This window comes from Conger conger, chromosome 6, assembly GCF_963514075.1.
Source record: "Conger conger chromosome 6, fConCon1.1, whole genome shotgun sequence".
Lineage (NCBI taxonomy): Eukaryota > Metazoa > Chordata > Actinopteri > Anguilliformes > Congridae > Conger > Conger conger.
Genome location: NC_083765.1, coordinates 53,729,113 through 53,749,584, shown reverse-complemented (window position 1 = coordinate 53,749,584; position 20,472 = coordinate 53,729,113). Strand labels below are relative to the sequence as shown.

General features: G+C 39.4%; 2 protein-coding genes across 4 annotated transcripts in view; one reads left to right on the top strand and one right to left on the bottom strand.

Annotated features, from left to right (window-relative positions):
• The first annotated feature begins 588 nt into the window (after nucleotides 1-588).
• On the top strand, nucleotides 589-17,241 carry rec114 (REC114 meiotic recombination protein). Its single transcript, XM_061246973.1, has 6 exons — nucleotides 589-657; nucleotides 2,731-2,820; nucleotides 9,561-9,644; nucleotides 14,131-14,298; nucleotides 16,431-16,508; nucleotides 17,077-17,241. The coding sequence occupies exons 1-6, from the start codon at nucleotides 589-591 to the stop codon at nucleotides 17,239-17,241; spliced, it is 654 nt and encodes a 217-aa protein (XP_061102957.1).
• A 235-nt stretch (nucleotides 17,242-17,476) lies between these two features.
• Nucleotides 17,477-20,472, bottom strand: part of LOC133130094 (neuroplastin-like) — a 36,601-nt gene continuing 33,605 nt past the window's right edge. For 2 of the 3 annotated variants that reach the window (XM_061244341.1, XM_061244339.1), the window contains 2 exons: nucleotides 19,633-19,654; nucleotides 17,477-18,865 (listed from right to left, as the gene is read on the bottom strand). In XM_061244341.1, the coding sequence (XP_061100325.1) occupies nucleotides 18,805-18,865; nucleotides 19,633-19,654 (83 nt within the window). In that variant the 3' untranslated portion in view covers nucleotides 17,477-18,804. The remainder of the gene's footprint in view (nucleotides 18,866-19,632; nucleotides 19,655-20,472) is intronic. The other variant, XM_061244340.1, reaches the window with a different exon arrangement.

Here is a 20,472-nt window from a genome sequence, read left to right as displayed (position 1 = left end):
AAATACACAGGACCACGTAAGCAAGCAGTAGTAATCAGCAATAATAAAGTCCCCCGATTGCAAGTTGAAGTCAGTGCAACCGCGCGGATTTTTCATTGCGCACAACAGGACATTAGGCTATTACTTGCTATTACCGTTAACTGACTCATAGAGTGCATCAAGGCTGACCCTGACCGTTTTTCATTGCATTGCTACCCATACATGCTACATCTAAAATGAGATCCTCAAACACATTTGCCACAAGAAGCGTTGCATTCTCATTCAGCTCTTCCACATAGGGCACTTCACTTTATGTTATTGAGTTATGTAGCCTATTTACTTATGCTAAGCAGCCTAAATTATAATGGTTACTATCGGTTGTTCTGTTTATTTATTTATTTAGTTAAAACATATGTACCCTTTGAGCAAATCAACATATCTCGTTTGAATAACAAAAATAGAAATCTGTGTCATTTAAGTGTTTCTTTAATTTTAATTTATTACTTTTCATTTAAGACTGATGAATGTTGTTTCACAATAATGATGTAATCAGACTTTGCATGAACAGGATATCATGTTGACCTTGTATGTTGAACGACCTCTTTTGAAATGCTGAGAGAAAGCAGTCGGGAGGAGAGGGAAGTGGTGGAGGCTGTTGCCAAGGCAGACATCTCAAAAGTAGAGATAGTCCTCGGTCTGAACTTCTGCTTTTGTTAAATATGGATTTATGATCTAAGCGAGAAAGGCATAAATATTGGAATAACTAAGGGATATTTAGCATGGCATTAAGTTTTGTCTTGTGCATTGCTCTTCTGGACCAGAATATTATTGCAATAAAAACGTATTATTCACCAGCCCTGGACTTTGACTCTTTTCTCGAAAACCGACCTGTCAAACACCCTTGAACATATTGAAGTATGGAATCCAATTCTAGTTGCCCTAGGCCTACATCCAGCATTTAAACATGTGATAATGAAGATGGTTTCATCAATAATGGGTCGACAGTGGTCTGATAGCCTAACAAGTAGACTAGGCTACCACATTAATCTAATTTGATTCGACATATCATGTATGAATTAATGCGATTTTCATATATATATATATATGAAAAACACTCAACGTTTTTCATAAAAAAAACTCAGTTTTCAGTTAATCAAGTCAGGCTAATGTTTAGGTATCATACCTTCTTCATAAGATATATGTTGGATATGTGTTACCACGATTAATGCTATTAACCTGTTTCATGCAGCTACGCGTTACACAAACTACTCAGCGATAAGATCACCGGTAGGCACTGCCTGACACAAAGTCTCTGACAGTTGCCCCCATATGCTTTTGATTTTATTTTATTTCTTCTAGTTTTCGAATATACCTCAGCTATGATTCTGCACGGCAGTCAATTGTTTGTGCAAACAGTGAGCCCTAATCACGTATCAGGTACGTGGAATGCATCGGCCCAAACTGTCAAAAACGTCTTCCAAAAGCACCATTTTTATGGCATCTAGCTACCCATGTGCGCAATTTAGCGCAATTAAAGGGGATATAACTATGAACTACGAAGCAATCATATGTAGAATTACATGTGATTTTTTGTTGCTAATTTGTTCCTCATCCAGCCCATTCGGATACTCTGGCTGTGTCCGAAACCGAATACTAACACCAAAGATACTACTAGTTTTGCAAACATACAAAGCTCTCAACGACACGGTCCCCGAGCATCCCTGAGCAAGTTCCACTCCCGCTCGCACCCTCCGCTCCTCTAACACTGGCACGCTACTCAACCTTCCCAAGACCCGTCTCTGTAAATTTGGTGACAAAGCTTTCTCTGTGGCTGCTCCTCACGGCTCTTACAATGCACATCGGGGAAGAGATGTCAACAGAGAATGTTGACAGTTTTAAAACCCAAGTCAAGACCCAACTCTTCAATCTCAGTCAGGTCTCAGCTCCACTATTACATTGTTTTGCAAGTTTCTGTTTATACCTTATTCGGCAGACCATACAGAGCATTGTCCTGTATTACAATACGTTGTATCTGTTTGCCTTCTGGATATATGTTTACCTTTGGCCTTAACTTCATTAAGCACTTTGGGCTCTGGGAAGGTGCTAGACCCCTTATTATCATTATGATTATAATTGTACTACTAATAGTCCTACTCATTTTTCGCCACAGTCGGTATGTTACATGCCGGTTTCGACGTCTCGTTGCATTCTGGGATACCTGTGCTATGCAAGTGTGAAATGTGTGAAAAATGGCGGCGAAAATTGATTCAAATGGGAAACAAAACGATGAGATTTCCAACATCAACAAATCGTGGTGGCGACTGAAACGATATGGACGTTTTTTCTCCCCAACTACGAAATACGATAGGACATCTTGGAAGGTGTCTCATTTTCAAGCATGTTAAAGAATATGCAAAGCTAGCTAATTGCCGTTAATTTTCGAAGTTGGTGGCCTAGCTAGCCAGCAGTTAAATGACAAGCTGATAATGATGAAAGTTTATGAATGATGAATATAGGCATGCCATTCGTTAAAAATGTACACACAGGGTTGGTAATGCAGGTATAACTTTGCATATTGCATAACTACGGTATGTAATTATATAGCTTGGTGTAATTGCAAGTAGCTAACGTTAGCTAATCATCGAAGGGCCAGTGAGTTCTGCCTGTACATTCCGTGCCAAAACATACTTATAGCCAAGTTAGCTAACTTATCCGATTCATCACTTTGGTAAAAAATGTTTTTTTGTTTAGGTCTTTGAGCCCAGTGACACTGCAGGGCTGCTGGTGTTAACCATTGTACAGTCAGGACACCTCCTTGTTTCCCAGGGCCAGGAACTTTTGGTAAGGGAACCATTTACTCCACAAAACACACGTTCTACCCACCTTCCACCTCAATATCGGCTTGTTGTAGCTATACGGCCTTATGCACTGACAATCTATTGAAATACATTATATTGTTTATAATATATTAAAGTATAGAAGATATTTATGCACTTTAAATATATGAGCAAATTATTGCTGCTTTCGAATTTCGTAAATCACGTAGGGCAGTTTAAGTCAAAGTGGCGAAAGAGTTGAACAATTTAAATGCATTAGGCAACTTTTAACCAATAGTTGGCTGGACTTAGCCATTAGGCTTTAAATAGTACTCACTAACACACCCACACAAGCCTCCTTGTGACGAGTCAGACGAGTGTTTGTGACTTTTTCTTCATTATGGTAATATTTTTCAGTCACCAACTGTACAGGTCTTTCTTAGCCTACCAGGCCCTTTGCGACTGAGCTCACCTGTGCTTCTTAATCTTCTTCCAAACAGTTGGAATTTTGGTAAGACTAAGGGTTATCCAGTGTCTCATTGTTTTAATCTTATTTCTCAGTCTCATAACGTCTTCCTTGACTTTCATTGGTGTCCAGAAAAGCTGATAGCTGTCTCCAAAGGCAACCAGAAGCCTGGAATCAAGACTAGATACTAAAAGCTCTCTTAGCCTATATGTTCAATAAAGAAGCAATTTAATTGAAACTAATCAGAAATGTCTGTGAAACCCTTTGTCCCAAACATTATGGTGACCTGAAGTGGGGGTACTGTTGTGGGAATTTTAGTTTATTCCTGTAAGAAATCACTCAGAGACAAAGACAGTAAAAATAATTCAATCTTTACTATGCATAGGGTCCAAGTTACATGCAAAAACAAGGACAGAGGTTTCACTCCTTTGTCTGGATATATGTATGCGTGGAGCGCAACAAATGTACGCCCAAAAATGATTAAACATTCCCAATTATCAATATTCAAAAACAATCCACCACTCTTCTCCTTACAACAGTTAGTTTATTCATATCTCCCCCCTTCAAGGTACTGCTTATGTGTCCTCAAAAACGTTCTCGCAATGGATACGCAGGGGCCTGCGCACCTGCGCATTCCCTACGCATGAGAAATGTATCTTATCTTGTTTTAACTCCCGGTGTCTAGGGGGAGGACAATCTCCACGGAAGCCTCCATGGCGAGGACTTATGTTTTTGCAACCGTAGGCTCTCAGGCACCAAGACGAGATAACACACAGTTTTGCCGTAGCCTTGGAGGCCCACAGTACAGAAAGGGAGAGACATCTCAACTCACACAGTTACAGAAAATAATATTCATTAGCACAAAGCAAGTTATGATACTTTAATAAGTGTGCATGCTCTGGATCACTCCAGCATAAGCAACCAATAATAGTATAAGCAATTAGTAAAGGATAAGCAATTAATAATATGATAAGGAATTAATAATGAAATAATCACATGAATATATAATTTCAACAACAGTACGGTATAAAAAGTGCTGTATTGTTTACGTGGTTAAACCAAAGTATAAATATGCATGAATAAAAGGTCAGAATATGCATTTTAACCACCTGTGAACTGTTTGATTACAAACCTAAAATTGTGGATCCAAATAATGAAAAAAAGATGTCTTTGTCCAAAACTTTATGGAGCTTACTGTTTATTTGATTATTCATAAAACAGCAGAATTTTGGCCAAGACTTGTTCAAGGGAGTGCTGAAAGGGAGTATATGAGGCGGAGCATTTGGGATCTTATGAAATGCAAAATAATCTGTATTCCTGTGAAGCTACCAACTTAATTTATTTTAAATTGAGAGGTTTGCATTTATGTTTGAGAGCATCTATCTATGTTTTGAGATATAGCTTTGGTGTTTGCTTAATATAGAGGCAGCTTCTTACATTTTCAATCAGTGCCATCAGTCAACCAGTTACAGATGTTGTTTATATAGGACTCTATTCAGTAATAGAACACATTTCAAATTATATTGAAATCAATATAATATCTGTATATTGCAACACTTCACAATATAAGCAATTATATGCAACATATATTTGGAACATATTGCTGCTTTCTGAATATGTGAGCAGTTACATAGAAGGTTAGGTGTATATAAACTCACTGAGAACTTTATTAGGATGCTTATCCATGCAATTATAATCAGTCAATTGTTTGGCAGCAGTGCGGTGCATAAAATCATGCACATATGGGTCAGGAGTTTCAGTTAATGTTCACATCAACCATCAAAATTGGCAAGAAAATTGATCTCTGTGATTTCGACTGTGGAATGATTGTTGGTGCCAGACAGGGTAGCCTGAGTATTGGAGCAACAGGGAATCATTTTCTTGTAAATTATTGTTGTAATGACATTGTTAATAAAAAAACGCTTCATATCTTCATATTTGGTAACCTTTGTGGTCACCTCTGCCGCGCGTCGGGCTGAACAACGCCTCCTTAGCTGTGATACAATTTCCACTGCCTGTCATATTGGCAGTCATTTTAAATCCAGTAAAAACAGCAATCCCAAACTGTTTTATACAGAATATGTAATGCCCTCTGCTCTGTTCTCCAGCTAACGGACCACACACGGTCTTGTATGGTCATTGGAAAAAGTACCGTTCAGATCCATCAAAAATTGTGACTCTTTCACGATTCACATCTGCACAGTGTCAGCAGCATACCTCTACCGGTGTTGGAATAATAACCAATAGCTGCACATATTTTAAGAGTCATTTACTTTAGTTAGGTTAACCACAATACGTCTTGTTTTTACATTGTTTAATAAATACAACATGGAAAATATTTGGCTCGCATGCACCATTTTAAGATACTCTGGCCCCCATGAAGAGGTACTTTCCAAGCTAACACTAAATGTTCTCACAATGTTGCTGCCATGTCGTGGAAATGTTATAACATCGACATAACATTTCAGTAACATTGTGAGAACATTTTGTGTCAGCTGGGTGAGGCAGCTGAGAACAGAAGAGTCACCTTCAGCGCCAACGTTGTGTCTTTTCTGAGAGCCAGCCAGAGAGACGACTGCTATAGTAAACATGCGGCATCTCCACCACAAACACTGACAAGCTGCCAAGCTAGCCGGGGATGCCAACAAAGTCTACATATTTATTTACAGTAGGTCTGAGCATAAAGTCCTTTGGGAAGACAGGTTAGTGTCCACTGATAGTGTCCTTAATCTTGAGCTACTGCATGCTTTTCGGAAGCTTATGTGGAAAGAAAAGAGCTTCTAGGAATTTACTTTAATTAATACTTTTTTAAAATTATGCTACACTGCAATAGCTCATGTGAACCAGGCAGAAATGGATATCAATCAATTTTATCATTACAGAGTCCCATGCAAGAGAGCCAAACATTTTCCATTCCCGATTTATAGCAACATACTGTCAAGTAGAACGCACATACTGTAAGATGAACAGTGTTAAAATATGTTGGGCTACTATTTGTCACTTTTACAGTGAAGTCATGCTACTTTTTACTTTCTTGATATGTGGTAAATTATAATTCAGAAAACATTAACTAATTTGAAATAACTAACAACAATGAAGAAAACCTGATCCAGAAAAACATTGAGGAGCCAATGCGAAAGGAATAACATGAACAAACGCAAAAGGTGCAGTTATATTTACTGTTACCATCCAGAGGCTGACCGGAATATAGTCACATTTATGATGGGTATAACTTATTATTTTGTTCAGTTTAGTTTAGTTTCTCAATGGTAAAGGGCTATGAGTTAGTCTATGGTGGCCTGTGCTTTGCCTCCAGTTTGCTAGTTGAATATCCCTGCTATAAAGCATCATATGGTCGTCCTTGTACCGGGTGAGGGAGAAGAGTGGAGGTGGGATTATACAGGCTTCTGCTTGCACATATTAAATCAAACTCGTGTCCCAGTAAAAAAAAAGCCTAATTTAGAAAATGGCACGCAATTGCTGATGTGGTGTTTTTGCTATAAAAAAATCTCATCCGCTCAGAGACCATAGCACCCTCTTCCAGTATTCCATTTTCCAGTGACGTCTGGCAAACTCCAGATGCTTGGTTTATTGTGCTCAGTACGTGCTGTTTGTTTGTGCCACATTTCCAAAGAGTTTGTTGGTATTGAGGTGCCATTTTATGGTTCTTTGAGACGTTTAAACTGTGATCCTTGGGTTCTTTACGGCCTCCCATACCATCCGTGGGGATAACATGCACTTGTGTCCTCTTCCTTGCAAGTTAGCAACCATTGCATATGTTTGACGTGTTTTTATTATTGCCTTTACAGTGTTGAGTGGTATGTTTAACCTTTTATCGTTTTTAGTACCCATTACCGGACTTGTGACAGTCTCTTCTGAATATTTGGCTTTTCCCATGGTGATGGATGACACACAGATTTTACATGCTTGTTACCTCATTTTCCTACTCGAGTGGAGAAAGTGATGGAAGGACAGAATATAGTTCCTTGAGACTGAGATTAACTAAATTAAGCAAAGTTCTATTGACAATTTCACTTTGTTTGATTTTATTTGTAATATTGTTAATATGGTTAGGGGTGGCAATAATATTGACCCCAGAAAAAATGACTTTATAAAAAACATTGAAACATGAGAGGAAATTATTGAAATAAGTATATAGTTGTCCTCTATATTTGAAGGTAACATATACTAGATAGGGCGGCATGGATGGTGCAGTGGGTAGCACTGCCGCCTCACAGCAAGGAGGTCCTGGGTTCGAATCCCCCGTCGGCCAGGCCTTCTCTGTGTGGAGTTTGCATGTTCTCCCCGTGTCTGCGTGGGTTTCCTCCGGGTACTCCGGTTTCCTCCCACAGTCCAAAGACATGCAGGTTAGGCTGATTGGAGAGTCTAAATTGCCCGTAGGCATGAGTGTGTGAGTGAATGGTGCGTGTGCCCTGCGATGGACTGGCGACCTGTCCAGGGTGTATTCCTGCCTTTCGCCCAATGTATACTGGGATAGGCTCCAGCCCCCCTGCGACCCTGATCAGGATAAGCGGGTTCAGACAATGGATGGATGGATGGATATACTAGATATTATCAGTGTTGTTTTTTCTTCATTTTTATCATGCAGCCAATATTTCTGCAGCCCACTGTATATGGTTCAGACTAATACCAGATAAATCATGTCCCCTACAGGGGACATAAATTAATTTCCGGATTTTAGGAGATCATGAAAATGTGGTAACTGATTAAGAATGCCCTCACCCTACCGGGCTGAAGTATTTTTGTTGGCAATGACTAAGCAAACTTTGTCTGGTTAGAGTACTTGTTTAACCCAGTAGAGATTTGTGTTTTGATGTGCAATGCTTCAAACGAGGCTAATCAACGTCTGCAACGACTCGTCGTATTTTTTAAAATTGGTACACATAATACGAATCGTTTAGAGCAATCTGCTTGCATCCTACGAACAAACTTACATACCAAAACATAGGAAGTATTTTATGCTCAAACCTGCATTTGATAAATAAGGCCAAATGTCCCTGCTGGGTCATAGAGTGTGATGGGAGCAGAATATCCACATTGGGAATATTCTTTGGAGAATTAATATTAATGAAATGAGAGTCACAATTAGGAATGTTTCCTTCAAATTGGGTGCATGTATAATGTGATAATCTGCATTCATTTGTCGACTGCCATTATGCGTACTGGAGGAGCAGGAGCAGCCACAGGCCGTGAGCCGTATATGTGATTAAAATAGGGAAAGAAAATGGGCATAACAAAACATGGAATAGGGATAGAAATAGGCAGCCTTATGCAATCCTACTTAAAGGTACAATAGGTAATTTCTGCCTTCTAATGGTCAAGAGAGGAATAGCAGCAACAAACACCTTCAAACCACAACACTGTTTATCCCACCCCCTGCTCTGTGAATGCGCATTCAATTATTGTTCAGTTATATAGTGTTTTGGTACAGAGTGTCGGGCCGTCAACTGTATATTTTGAAACCCGAATGTAAGGACTATAAACATGGGGTGAGTCAAACATGTCAGTGAGCCTTTTTAAACGATCGGAAGGGATTTACGGTGTGTTAACACAAACATCTTATCTATTGTACCTTTAATAGTCCCTTTCTCAGAACCGTTCAAAAGTTAGTTAAATGCTTTTATAAATAAGCAAAAAAAAACTATTCTATGCATTAGTGGAGCATTCATAACAGCCAGACATGTACTGTATTGTCAACTATTCATTGTGAACTAGTCATGTATCCTGCAGAAATTCTGCTCTGTCATTATTTTATTCATAGTTTTGAGTGGAAATCAGCCTATGGCTTTCAAACAGCAGGACCCACATGCAGTAGTCGGCAAGCTGAGCAGCATAGCAATCCTGCCTCCGATTCACAGGTCTGTGGGGGGACCAAGACGAATCCCCTGTGCAGCAGAGACCTCTGCTGGTAGACTCATGTTACTACTGTAAACCAGGGAGCGCTCATTAGCTTTTATTGCAGAAGGGAGAGTATGGGGCTTGACCTTGTATTTGTTGCTGGTTTTTCAGTTGAATACAGAAATATAAACGGTCTGTATTTATATAGTGCCTATCCCAAGAGCTGTACAATTGGTGCTTCTCATTCACCCATCCGCACACACACACCAACAGTGATTGGCTGCCATGCACCAACCAGCTCATCAGGGGGTTAGGTGTCTTGCTCAGGGACACTTCGACACCCAGGGTGGGATCGAACTGGCAACCCTACTCTCATTAGTTGCAAAAGCCCTAAATGCACTGTGCAACTGCCTGTAATTGTGTTTCCAATTTTAATCCAGGAGGGATTCTCCCTGATCGGTGCTCCGAGCTTCCTTAAGGTGCAGCGGAAATCTGACATCCTCCTCTTCCGCATGATGGCCAAGGTGAGTGCGAGTGGTTACCCAGGGGCTAGTGGGAATTTTGTTTGAAAAGCATGATAAATAAATGCATTTTCAATGTGGGTGTCATTGCAGGAGAGGGGCAGAATACAATGTGTTTATTCAGAATTAATTAATAAAACATTGGTGGTTAATTTTGAGCAGTTACATTCTGTTGACATTCTGTTGCTATTAGTATTTAGTCACCTGTCGTTTGTTGAGAAAAAAATATTTAACAGCCGTACACAAATTAACATTTTCTGTACAGAAATGTATGTAATAAGTGGCACAACTGGAAAGTTAATGTATATCATCTGTGCCAGTAAAACAGAGCAACCAGTTCACACAGAACCCTTGTATGACTTTCCTACAACCATACAATACATGTATGCACAGTTCACTCAAAACCCTGTATGACTTTCCTACAACAATACAGTACATATTCAATCTTTTCTGTTGTGGGCTGAAGGTATAGAACATCTGAATATTTGCCCCAGAATACGATCAACATTTCCTAAGGAATGCAAAATCATATAGAGTATCTGCAGTTGCTCTTAGAATTCTCAAAAATAAAGCCATTTCTCTACCATTTGGTTGGGTCATCTTAGCATTTCCCAGTGGTTAGACCAGTGGTCTCAAAATTCAGTGCCATTGAGGGCCATGTGTATGCTAGTTTTTATTCCAGCCTCAGATCTCGATTATACCATTAGATAAATAACAATAAAATAAAAATTAAAATCACTATATAATAGGCTAGGACAAATAGCAAGAAAAAGAAATGAAGGTGGGGAAATCTAGAAAATGTGAATTAGGCAAATGGATTGTCCTTATTCCTGCAAACATCAGTTCGAAGCCACTTCAGTTATGGCAGACATGCCATCAGACATGGCAGGTAGGAAGAGGTGGACCCACAGGTCGATCAGGTTAGACCAGGATGGGCAAGGTGGCTTTCAGACCAACTTCTACTCTGAATGATTTAATTGGCCCAATCATGTACATGATCTGTCATTTATAGCCACATTCCGTGATATACAGCAGCTGATAATTGGCAAAAACATTGTTCTCTCCCTCTCCACCTGGTGAGTGTTCTGCGCAAAATGGCTGCCGTGCATCACCCAGGTGGGTGCTACACATTGGTGGTGGTTGAGGCGAGTAAGCGCTTTGAGTATCTAGAAAAGCGCTATATAAATGTAATGATCTATCCTATTGTATTCTGATAAATGCTCTTGTCTTGTAGCATTTTATTGCAGTCTAATTTACGAGTGAATCGGTCAGGGTTCATATGACTAATTAGCTGATTGAACCAGGGTAACTGGTGGCAGTGACCCGCCAGGACTGGAGTAGCCAATCCCTGATTCAGACGTCTGGATTTCCGAAAAAAAATACTTCCGCAAGGGACACGCTGATCTCTTGAAAGATTGGGAGTCGTAACTTTTACTTATAGCTCCTAGAAGGGTCGGAATGGCCTTAAAGATGGCGGAGCTTGATTGAATTCCGGGTCAGGAGCAAGAAAAAAAAAAAAAAAGAGCGATTGGATTGGGCCACCTGTTTTGGCCATGTGTTCCAGTAGGTCAGTGTAATGAGCCAGGTGATACAAAAATACAACCACCCTGTTTCATTGTGATCCAAACTGCTTATTATTATTATTATTATTATTATTATTATTATTATTATTATTATTGTTGTTACCTAAATTATTCATCATTGCTAGGGATGAGTGTATGTATATGTGCGCTCATGAATATATTGCAGGATCAGTAAGCTGTTTTTATGCTGTGGGCCTGCACTGCTATTGGCCGTCTTAAATGGAAATCACAACATTTCCAGCACTATTCGAGTCGCGCATTTTTCTCCAAATGCTGTGATGTAAGTCTTGAGTAGAAGAAACAATATAACATTTGTAATTGGTGTCTTTGACTTTTTGGTCATAATTAGCCTTTTTTAGAAGAGAAACAACACCTGATTGAACAGCTTGAGTCCTTTGTTCTGAAGCCATCTTTGTTTACTATCCAGATTACGCATTGATATGGGCATGGCATTGTGGATATTTGGCAGCAGTGGTTTGCCAGGACGAGAGTTTAATTGGTAATTAAATGGCCCTGGATTAAGAAACTCTGAGGCATGACTTGAATGCTGAGCAGTCTTTGCATGGAACACTGGCTGTAAGCTCTGTATTCCTCTGTATGCTACCCTTCTACCCTATTCTAGCCTTGGTGTTTCACATGTGAAATATTTATAAGTTAAATAAGGGCTGTTAAGCCTTTGTATCACGACTGTGTCTTATAGGCCAGGCACATTTCATTAAGCATAATAATATGAGTCTATGTTCAGTAAAGACACTAAACAAGGTCCAAAGGTCCAGGCATCGGAGAAATTGAATCTCCAATTTAAACATGGAAAGCAGCACAGAAATATCGAATGATATTTGGAAAAGTATAGTCTTCCTGTGACATGCATTTCCTCAATATCCATCCTTCCACAACCGACAAGTGCCTGGTTGTTCATGTGGCTGCAAGTTAAGCTTAAAATACATTTGATGTTCTCACCAGCTATCTTTTTAATGGTTATGATCTACATTTTAAATTTAATTTAAATTATTGCTCATACTTTTTCAGTTACATACTCCCATGTTTGTGAAAGGTTTCCACTGAATTACTAAAGAAAATGTTTTGAAACACTTATAGGCTACTGAGACTTTCAGTTACTTGATAATGGTAAGCAAAGGAAAGGATAATGTCATCTCATTTACAAATTTTGAAATGTAAAACATTAATAATTAGGTATGACAATTTGGCAAATATAAAGCCATCAATGCACCGTGGTCTTATGGAAGTGATTAACTGATATATTGAATATCAATAAACCTGATGATTGTAGTTTGTGTTTATTGCAACAAACTTACATTTTGAAAATGCTAATGATTTTGTGGTGCAGTAGATAACTTCATGAAGCTAACTGGCAAGCTAGCTAATTATATGAGTTAAGCAATATGGTAATTTCGACCTAATCTCAATAGTCCACTGTACGGTAAATTAGCCTGCTCGGCTTAATTGCATCAAGCTAGTTTACAAAATGTATTAAAACAACTTCATACATTGTATGTTATACAGTACAGAGCAGGAGTCTTAGGCACCCTAGACTTTATTATATATATATATACATATTCTTTCTGTGCATGTTCATTCACCATTCAGCATGCATGTAGACAGTTCATTTGGAATTTTCAATCGGAATAAATTATTTGGAATGAAGAAATATTCTGCGTGTAAACATGGCTATTGTTTGATTAATACTAATCGGCCAGAGATTCAGTAAGTCCTTATTACAGGGAAAGCATGAACACCTGCAGTACTACCAGTTTCAGTATCCCTGTCCGAGAGCATCTGGAAAAGTTTCAGTTTGTGAGATTGGTTCCTAACTGTAATCCGATTGGTTGCCTGTCAGCAAATTATGAAATGCCGGTTAGAACCACAGACATTTCCAGTTAAATTCTCTGCCTCCAATTGGACTTAGCAAATACAAGATTGCGATTCTGCAGATGTGGTTGACTCAGAAGCATTTTCCCAGAATTTGGCTGTACTTGGGTGGATCTCAATGTCAGCATGCTCAGCCTCATTGTACTGTGAGGTTAGGGGTGAAACTCTTCTTACCAAATTTTGTGTTTCTGCTCTGTAGAATGTTAGTTTAATGCCAGAGATCTGATGCGTTTTTCATTTGCTGCGATGCACACCAAAAATGTGTAGAGGGTCAACAGGAAAGGCTAAATACATTTTACTGTAGGTCTTCATAGTAAAATGGCTTTGACATGTTGATATAAGAATGGCAGCTGCTGTTTTTTGGTACCCATTTTAAAAATATGTCACATTTACAATGGTATTTTGCAGATGCTTTTGTTCAGATTGACTTACACATCTTACTTTTTTTGCGTACAATTAACACAGCTGTATATACACTCAGTGAGCACTTTATTAGGTATTTATTAGACTTTTTTACTTATTGGGTGTGGCCTATCCTCTGAGAAGTTTGATGCGTTGTGTGTTGCATACCACTGCATACCACTGTTGTAATGTGTGGTTATTTGGGTTACTGGAACCCATGAGATGCATATCCCGCCTTCTTGTTCTCTTGGTTCTCTTGGTTAAAGCACTTATTATCTGTATATGAAATGTGCTAAATAGATACACTTGCCTTGTCTTCAGGAGGGTTATTCACAGACCTCTGTGTGTGTGCTTGCATGTGTGTGTGTGTGTGTGTGTGTATGTACCTATGTGTGTGTATGTGTGTACCTGTGTGCATGTGTGTGCTTGCGCATGTGTGTGTGTGTGTGTGTGCGTACGTTTGTGTATGTGTGCTTATGTGCACGCGCGTATGTGCCTGTGTGTGCGTGCTTACGTGTGTGCGTGTGTGTGTGTGTGCATGTGTGTGCGGACATGCGTGTATGTGTCTGTCTGTGCACGTGTGTGCTTACGTGCGTGTGTGTGTTTGTGTGCAGGGGGAGAGCCGCATGTTCAGGCTGCAGTTCGAGGGCTCCAGCCGGGAGGAGGCACTGGAGGAGTGTGGGAAAGCAGCGCTCAGGCTGCAGGAGTACGTCCCTGTGGGCACGGCGGGCAGTGCTGCCCCACCGCACACAGACCAGCCTGCCAGCGCTCCGGAGCACGGGGTAGGACAGGGCCTCTGAGACACGCCGCAGAAACAATGCTGACATTCTTAGTAGACCACTGGGACATTTATAGTAATAATAATTTTATATTTAGCTGAAGCAACTTACAGTTCATTCGACTAAGGAGGGGCCAATCTCCCCGGAGCAATGAGGAGTTGAGGGCCTTGCTCAAGGGCCCAATTAGGGATCTTATCGTGGCTACACCGGGGCTTGAACCACGTACCGTCCGGGTCCCAGTTGTGCATGTTAACCACTAGGGTACTTATTTAATTTAAATATAAATACAAAAAATCTAGCAGAATTAGCATATTTGAAATGCATACTTAGCAAAAAAATGTCAATCAACTGTAGAAACGGGTGTTCCAGTTTCAACAAAACCTATTAATATCAACACAGCAGGAAACCAGCTTGCTACACATCGCTAATGCTGCTTTGGTTTAATTAACCTACGGGTCAACGAGGAGTCTCTCATGTACCAGTACTAGCTCATGGAGCACAATAATTGGCTTTGGTTCATTTAAGTCACCAGCAGTACATTATTTTCATACTAAGAGCCCATTGTTCTATGATCCAATGCGATACTTGTTTGTAAATAGGCTGTGCTAAGAACGGAGGAGGAAACCTAAGTCAGATGAGCTACATCTACGTCATATAGTTTAACCATAATCATTTCAATCAGCTGTTTTAACCAGCTGATGTACTGACTGCAAAATCATGAAAGCAATTATACATGAACATTCAAACTTGATATACACTCACTGAGCAGCACTTTATTAGGAACCTACTTATTCATGTAATCAGGCAATCGTGTGACTGCAGTGCAAAATATGTCGGCCAGACATTTTCAAGAAAACAATATTTTTGCCGGGACTATATCCAAGCAAATGCCATCTTGAACTGCTTCTTATTATTGCTTAAATGCATTGCTAGTGTCGTTTCAGGACCAAACTAATGTAAAACATGGTATGCTTATTGTACGGGGTTCCCTACCCTTTCCAACAAGGTACAATGTGTCATATTCAGATAATGGATAGTTTCGAAATATCGCTGAGTTCGCGTAGCATAATGAATATGCAGACCGTAATTACAGGATTTGGACATGCTATAGATAAACGTGTAATTGTTCTGGCTAACAGGGGTAAAAGGGTTTCTGAAATAAGGTTCCGTACTAAATGGACCCCTCCCTATTATGTGTTGAAAATCATCATTTTGATCTTTTTACACTTTCATAGGCAGCTCCACACTAGATGGTGCTGTTTGCTTGCTAGAAAACATTGCATCGCTGCCCTTGGGTTTTGTATTTTGTTTGGGTATGTGCCTACTAGGATGTAGGTTAGAAGTGAGAAATACATATATATTTATATATTTTTTATATTATGTATACATGTACATGTCCACATACACTAATATACACATACACCAATATTCTATATTAAATATATATTTGTGATATTTCTTTACTGTTATTTTCTAAAATATTATGTTTTTGTATGTGAAAGCCTCCAGATATACTTGGCAAAACCATTTATACGTATTATATTCATGTTTCTTGAATAATAATGAACTATTTTCATATCATGACTTACTGTTTTGCTTATTTTCTTACAGGAGGAGTTGAACAAATGTAGCATATTGCTTATATATTTTATATTATATTTTTCATGTAGTATTACAGTGGGAAGAAAACCAGTGAATATTGACACTTGGTGGTGTAACCAATTAAAGTGATTTAATTTATCTTTTAACAATGCACTGATCTGAACCGGAATAAGACTGAATCAGTCAATCAGTATTGAGTCCGTCAGATGATTACATCAGAGGTTTGCTAAGTTATGCACCCACTCCACAGCGTTGTTGCCACATATTCTAACCTGCCATTCTCATACTGTCACCCACATCATTCCTTATGCAACAGCTGTGGAGGTGGTTCTTGTGGATGAGCTGAAATTGCAAGGGAATTTGTACTACTTGTGATAGCAAATTGCTGTTGGCTGGAGTTTTCCTGTGTATAATCAGAGAAGCCATGAACATGCTTGTCTAGGATGCTAGGCTTGGCTGCACCCCATACCGTTTGTGATTTGTAAAGGTTTTCTGGCCCAAGTAACATAGTCCGTGTTTGTCCTGTCATTTAGATATCCACAGAGGAGACATCTAATGACTTAACTGGAGTCACACAAGGCACACACACATCTGTACGAGAGCTTGTGCAGGTACAGTAGCCATTTTATTGTACTCTGGGGGATAGTTGTGAAGCATTGCAGATTTTATTGCTCTGTGTGCATGACATGAAAGAAAAGAAGTCAGTCAATATATATTCTGACCAACTTCAACTGAGGACCCATAGAAAACGGGCAGAGCAGAAGACAACGTCAACCTTGAACAAGGTATCTTGTAGTTAAATGTGTCTTGGATCACAGTATTGGACAAGTGTGTGTAACAGAATCTGTTACGCAGTGCATTAGCTAATGGGTAATATTTATTTCCTTAGAAATGCTACTTTGTTTGTTTACAGGGCAGAAAACAATCTGTCCACGTCCTTCAGGCTCAACCCCATTGACTTGTTGCTAAGTTCAGTGCAGTGCAATTTTTCTGTGCTATGAGATACATGGTAGAGAGAATATTTGTTGCTATACACAAAAGTATAAAAAAATTGCTAGCTAGCTACAAAGCTAACTAAGTAACCCTGCTTCGTAAAATACCTGCCAGGTCCGTAACCGCCCCATGCCGCCTGCCCCATCCCACCCGACCCTCTCCTGTTCTTACTGGGTTCCTCCATAGTCTTTCCTAGGGCAGCCGGGCTCCTCCCTGCCCCTGGAGTACTGCCACGCTGCCCTGCCGAGCCAGGACCTGGGGCCCTTCCTCCGACTCTGCCTCCTGGATCAAGCCTTCCCAGCACTGGTGGAAGAGGTGGAGACCGAGCTGCAGAAACTGGCCCAGGCCTGAGAGAGCGGGACAAGCAGGTGCAGGTACCTGGTCGAAATGTAGCTGGCAGGCGGTACAGGGGCCTGACCTTCTGTTTGGGGTTTGGGAGCACACCTGCCTTGCCATGGGCAAACCTTGTGATGTGTTTGCCAATTTCACTGATCACCAAAATGAATTATTTAGTTAGAAAATACTCTGCTGTAAATTTACTAGTTAAAACTTTGTTTGTTGTTTTTGAAAAGAAACCACACGTTCATACTTTGGAGCAGTTTATTCTTAAAAATGATCAGTTTCACATGTTTTTTTTGTGGCTTGTTACACCCTCCTTCTGTCCACCCTAATGTAGGTCAATTTCCATCGCAACACACTTATACACGGTATTTATCGAGAAGTCATGCAGCTACAGTAGTGTATTACAGTACACCAGTTTTGTAAAGAGTGATCCCACAACATTAAAGCTTTATTATTGAGAAAATCAAATGTTCTCGCCTTGAAACTTTGAATATGCCTATATGAATAAATATTGCATAGGATATTAGCCATGCTGTACAGTATTTTCAATGCAATGAAAAAAAATGTCCATTATAAAATGAAGTTTATACAGACTTGCTATCTTAATTAACACTTATGTGTAACATGTACAAGACATCTAAGTTACTATAGGAAATAATATTGAAACCATTTAATTGCAATTTTCAGGACTTGGATACATAGTAGATTTACTTCATTCAAATCTCCTTGATTAAATACTGCTGGACACCATGAAGCCCTTACATTGTAACTGAACTGTAATATTCATTATTCAACACCACTGTTTCAAATCATATGCCATGGAATGATAGGATGTACAAAATGTATTTGTATCAGAATAAAGCCCGTTTTTTTGTTCCTACTGGAAGCTTTCAAGGTTTTGCTTTAAAAAACAATATATAACAAGTATAATCCATTCTGTGCAAAGCTTTTTAACAATCCAACAAAAAGTCATTTCTTAATATCATACAGTCCATATATTTTAGGCAAAAAAGTTTATATATTCTTTGCCCACGAAAATGATCGAAATAAATAATAAATAAAATAAAAAGCATCTAGAACACAGAGAAAAAATGTGTACATTTTCGTAACATGTTTCAGTTATATCCCTCCCAGTGTTTTCAAGTTAAGACTGAACAAGGCATGCTGAAAACAGCCACTACGCCCTCCACATTCAGTGGTGCGGCGTTAACGGTCATACTCAAAAATAGACATGCTTCTTTGAAAATTCCCATGAGCCTTCATCCTAGTTTCCTGTACATTAAGATATTAATGTCATTTAGACATCTGGAAATTAATTTTTTTTTTTAACTGAGGAGATATGTTTCCCCTAGAACTGTTTCCTGCCAGCAGTCGAATGGAGACCCGTCGTACTGGCTTTTACCTCAGTTTGAATAGAATGGTAAAGGTGGGTGGTTGATGCAGTAGTACGCTTTGTGTCGAAGGCAGTTGTTATTAATGAGACTACAGTCTGGATAGATTACTCCTGGCAGAAGGAGCGTTGCTAGCATGTAGGTAGTCCGGGAGAAAGTACTCACTCTGCCGTCACTCTGCTTAGTTTGTGTTCCTCTGGCGCAGGTTTTTGTCTTTGTGGTTGTTTGTGGAATTTGTTTTCCTGATGGAGCGAAGACCATGATATAAGTTACTTTCAGGGGCATTTAACCAGAATAGCGCAAATCATTATTTTGCCTTCAAAATTTGTGTCTGGATGTTCCACGCTTTCTGCTTGCCTTAAGCAAGCCAAAAACAAAACAAAAAAAACGTTTTTTTGACTTTCCACAGTCTGTATCACATATGCTGTGTATTCATCTTAACTTGCATACATGTGATTACAATAGACCACCCTATTCCAAAGGACTGTCAGACAGTTTTATTTTCTTCTTAAATGAGGTTGAACTTTGCCCAAATAATAAACAGATAGCCTTACAAAATAGCATTACAAAACATTGTAATGTAGCAACATTTAACCTTGAAAGCACTTCAAACGACATCATTTAAAGATTAATTAGTATTTGCCTGGCAATGTGAGTGAATGAAATTAGTTTCCGCCTAGATTTATTGAGTGCCTACAATAGGTTTTGTCAGGTGTCCTTCACAGGCATTTTAGAAAGGATGCTGTATAGAGGTCCTCATCACTTGTGGTTTGGGTGGTTCCTGCAGTAACCCATTTTAATGCAACAATACGTTACACAAAATGCAGTTGCATTCTTACATTCCTGACTGCCATACTGTTACGACCAACTGTTGGCTGGTCCTCACCAAAGCACTGGTTAGCATGTTAAAATCTGACAGTCATGAGGGTGCCAAGCGCTCTACATCTGCAAAGCGCCAGAGAAAGGAGTATTTTACACAGAGAAGCGTGCCGATTTTTCTGGTTCTTACATTGGTCCCGCTGTTTCGTCATCTTTGGCAGGCAAGGAGTAGGTAGAAGGAAAGAAGGAAAACAAAGTTAGATGACTTGACACGTAGTTTTCAAGTCAAGGGCACAACCCGCATCTACAACCATAAAACCAGTTCTACTTTTTAGTAGAAGTGTTGTTATTTTTGTTAGATGGTGATCTAAAATTTCAGAAAATTTAATAAAAATCGCTGTTACATGGTAACCACAGCGCACTGTAAAATGGCCTTTGTGAAGTACTGCAACTGATGTGGACTTTTGTATTTCCAGAGGCAATAGCTTCATTTCTGCAACTCAAAGGCCGGTGCAGTTGATATTGTCCTCAAGTTCCAGTGGTTCAGTCATTTTAGAGTAGAAAAATGGACCAGACAAACAATAAAAAATAAATTAAATTAACATATATAGTGTGGAATGCTGCTGACACCAGCTTTCTGCCTAATTTGAACTTTGACCAAACGTATGGATTCTCCCAGATATAAAAGTAAATGAGGCAGAACGCCTCTGTGAGATTTTACTGCCCATGAATAACTTACATTGCTTCTTCTGACTAATGAAAAAACATGCATGTTTGAATTGACATTGTGTAGGCTACCATACATTGTGACAGCAGTGCTGTTCCATGGACTATAATTTTATTTGACGTAAATGCAATCCCCATATATAGCTTTAGGCTCAGTGAGAGTTTCAACACCCTAAGAATAATTTTTACACTGAGCACATCGTTTTCTGCATTAAATAGTCCACCTTTCAATTGCGTGCATGAACTGTGATTTGTTTAGGGTAATATGGACTAATGTAAAACCACTTAAAGCTCTGACTGCAGC

Bases quoted from the DNA above. Each gene is read 5' to 3' on its own strand.
- rec114 (XM_061246973.1), top strand. From the start codon at position 589: ATGCTGAGAGAAAGCAGTCGGGAGGAGAGGGAAGTGGTGGAGGCTGTT. The intron at 14,299-16,430 runs GTAGGACAGGGC...CCTGTCATTTAG, and splicing joins CCAGCGCTCCGGAGCACGGG to ATATCCACAGAGGAGACATC. The intron at 16,509-17,076 runs GTACAGTAGCCA...GTTCCTCCATAG, and splicing joins CTGTACGAGAGCTTGTGCAG to TCTTTCCTAGGGCAGCCGGG.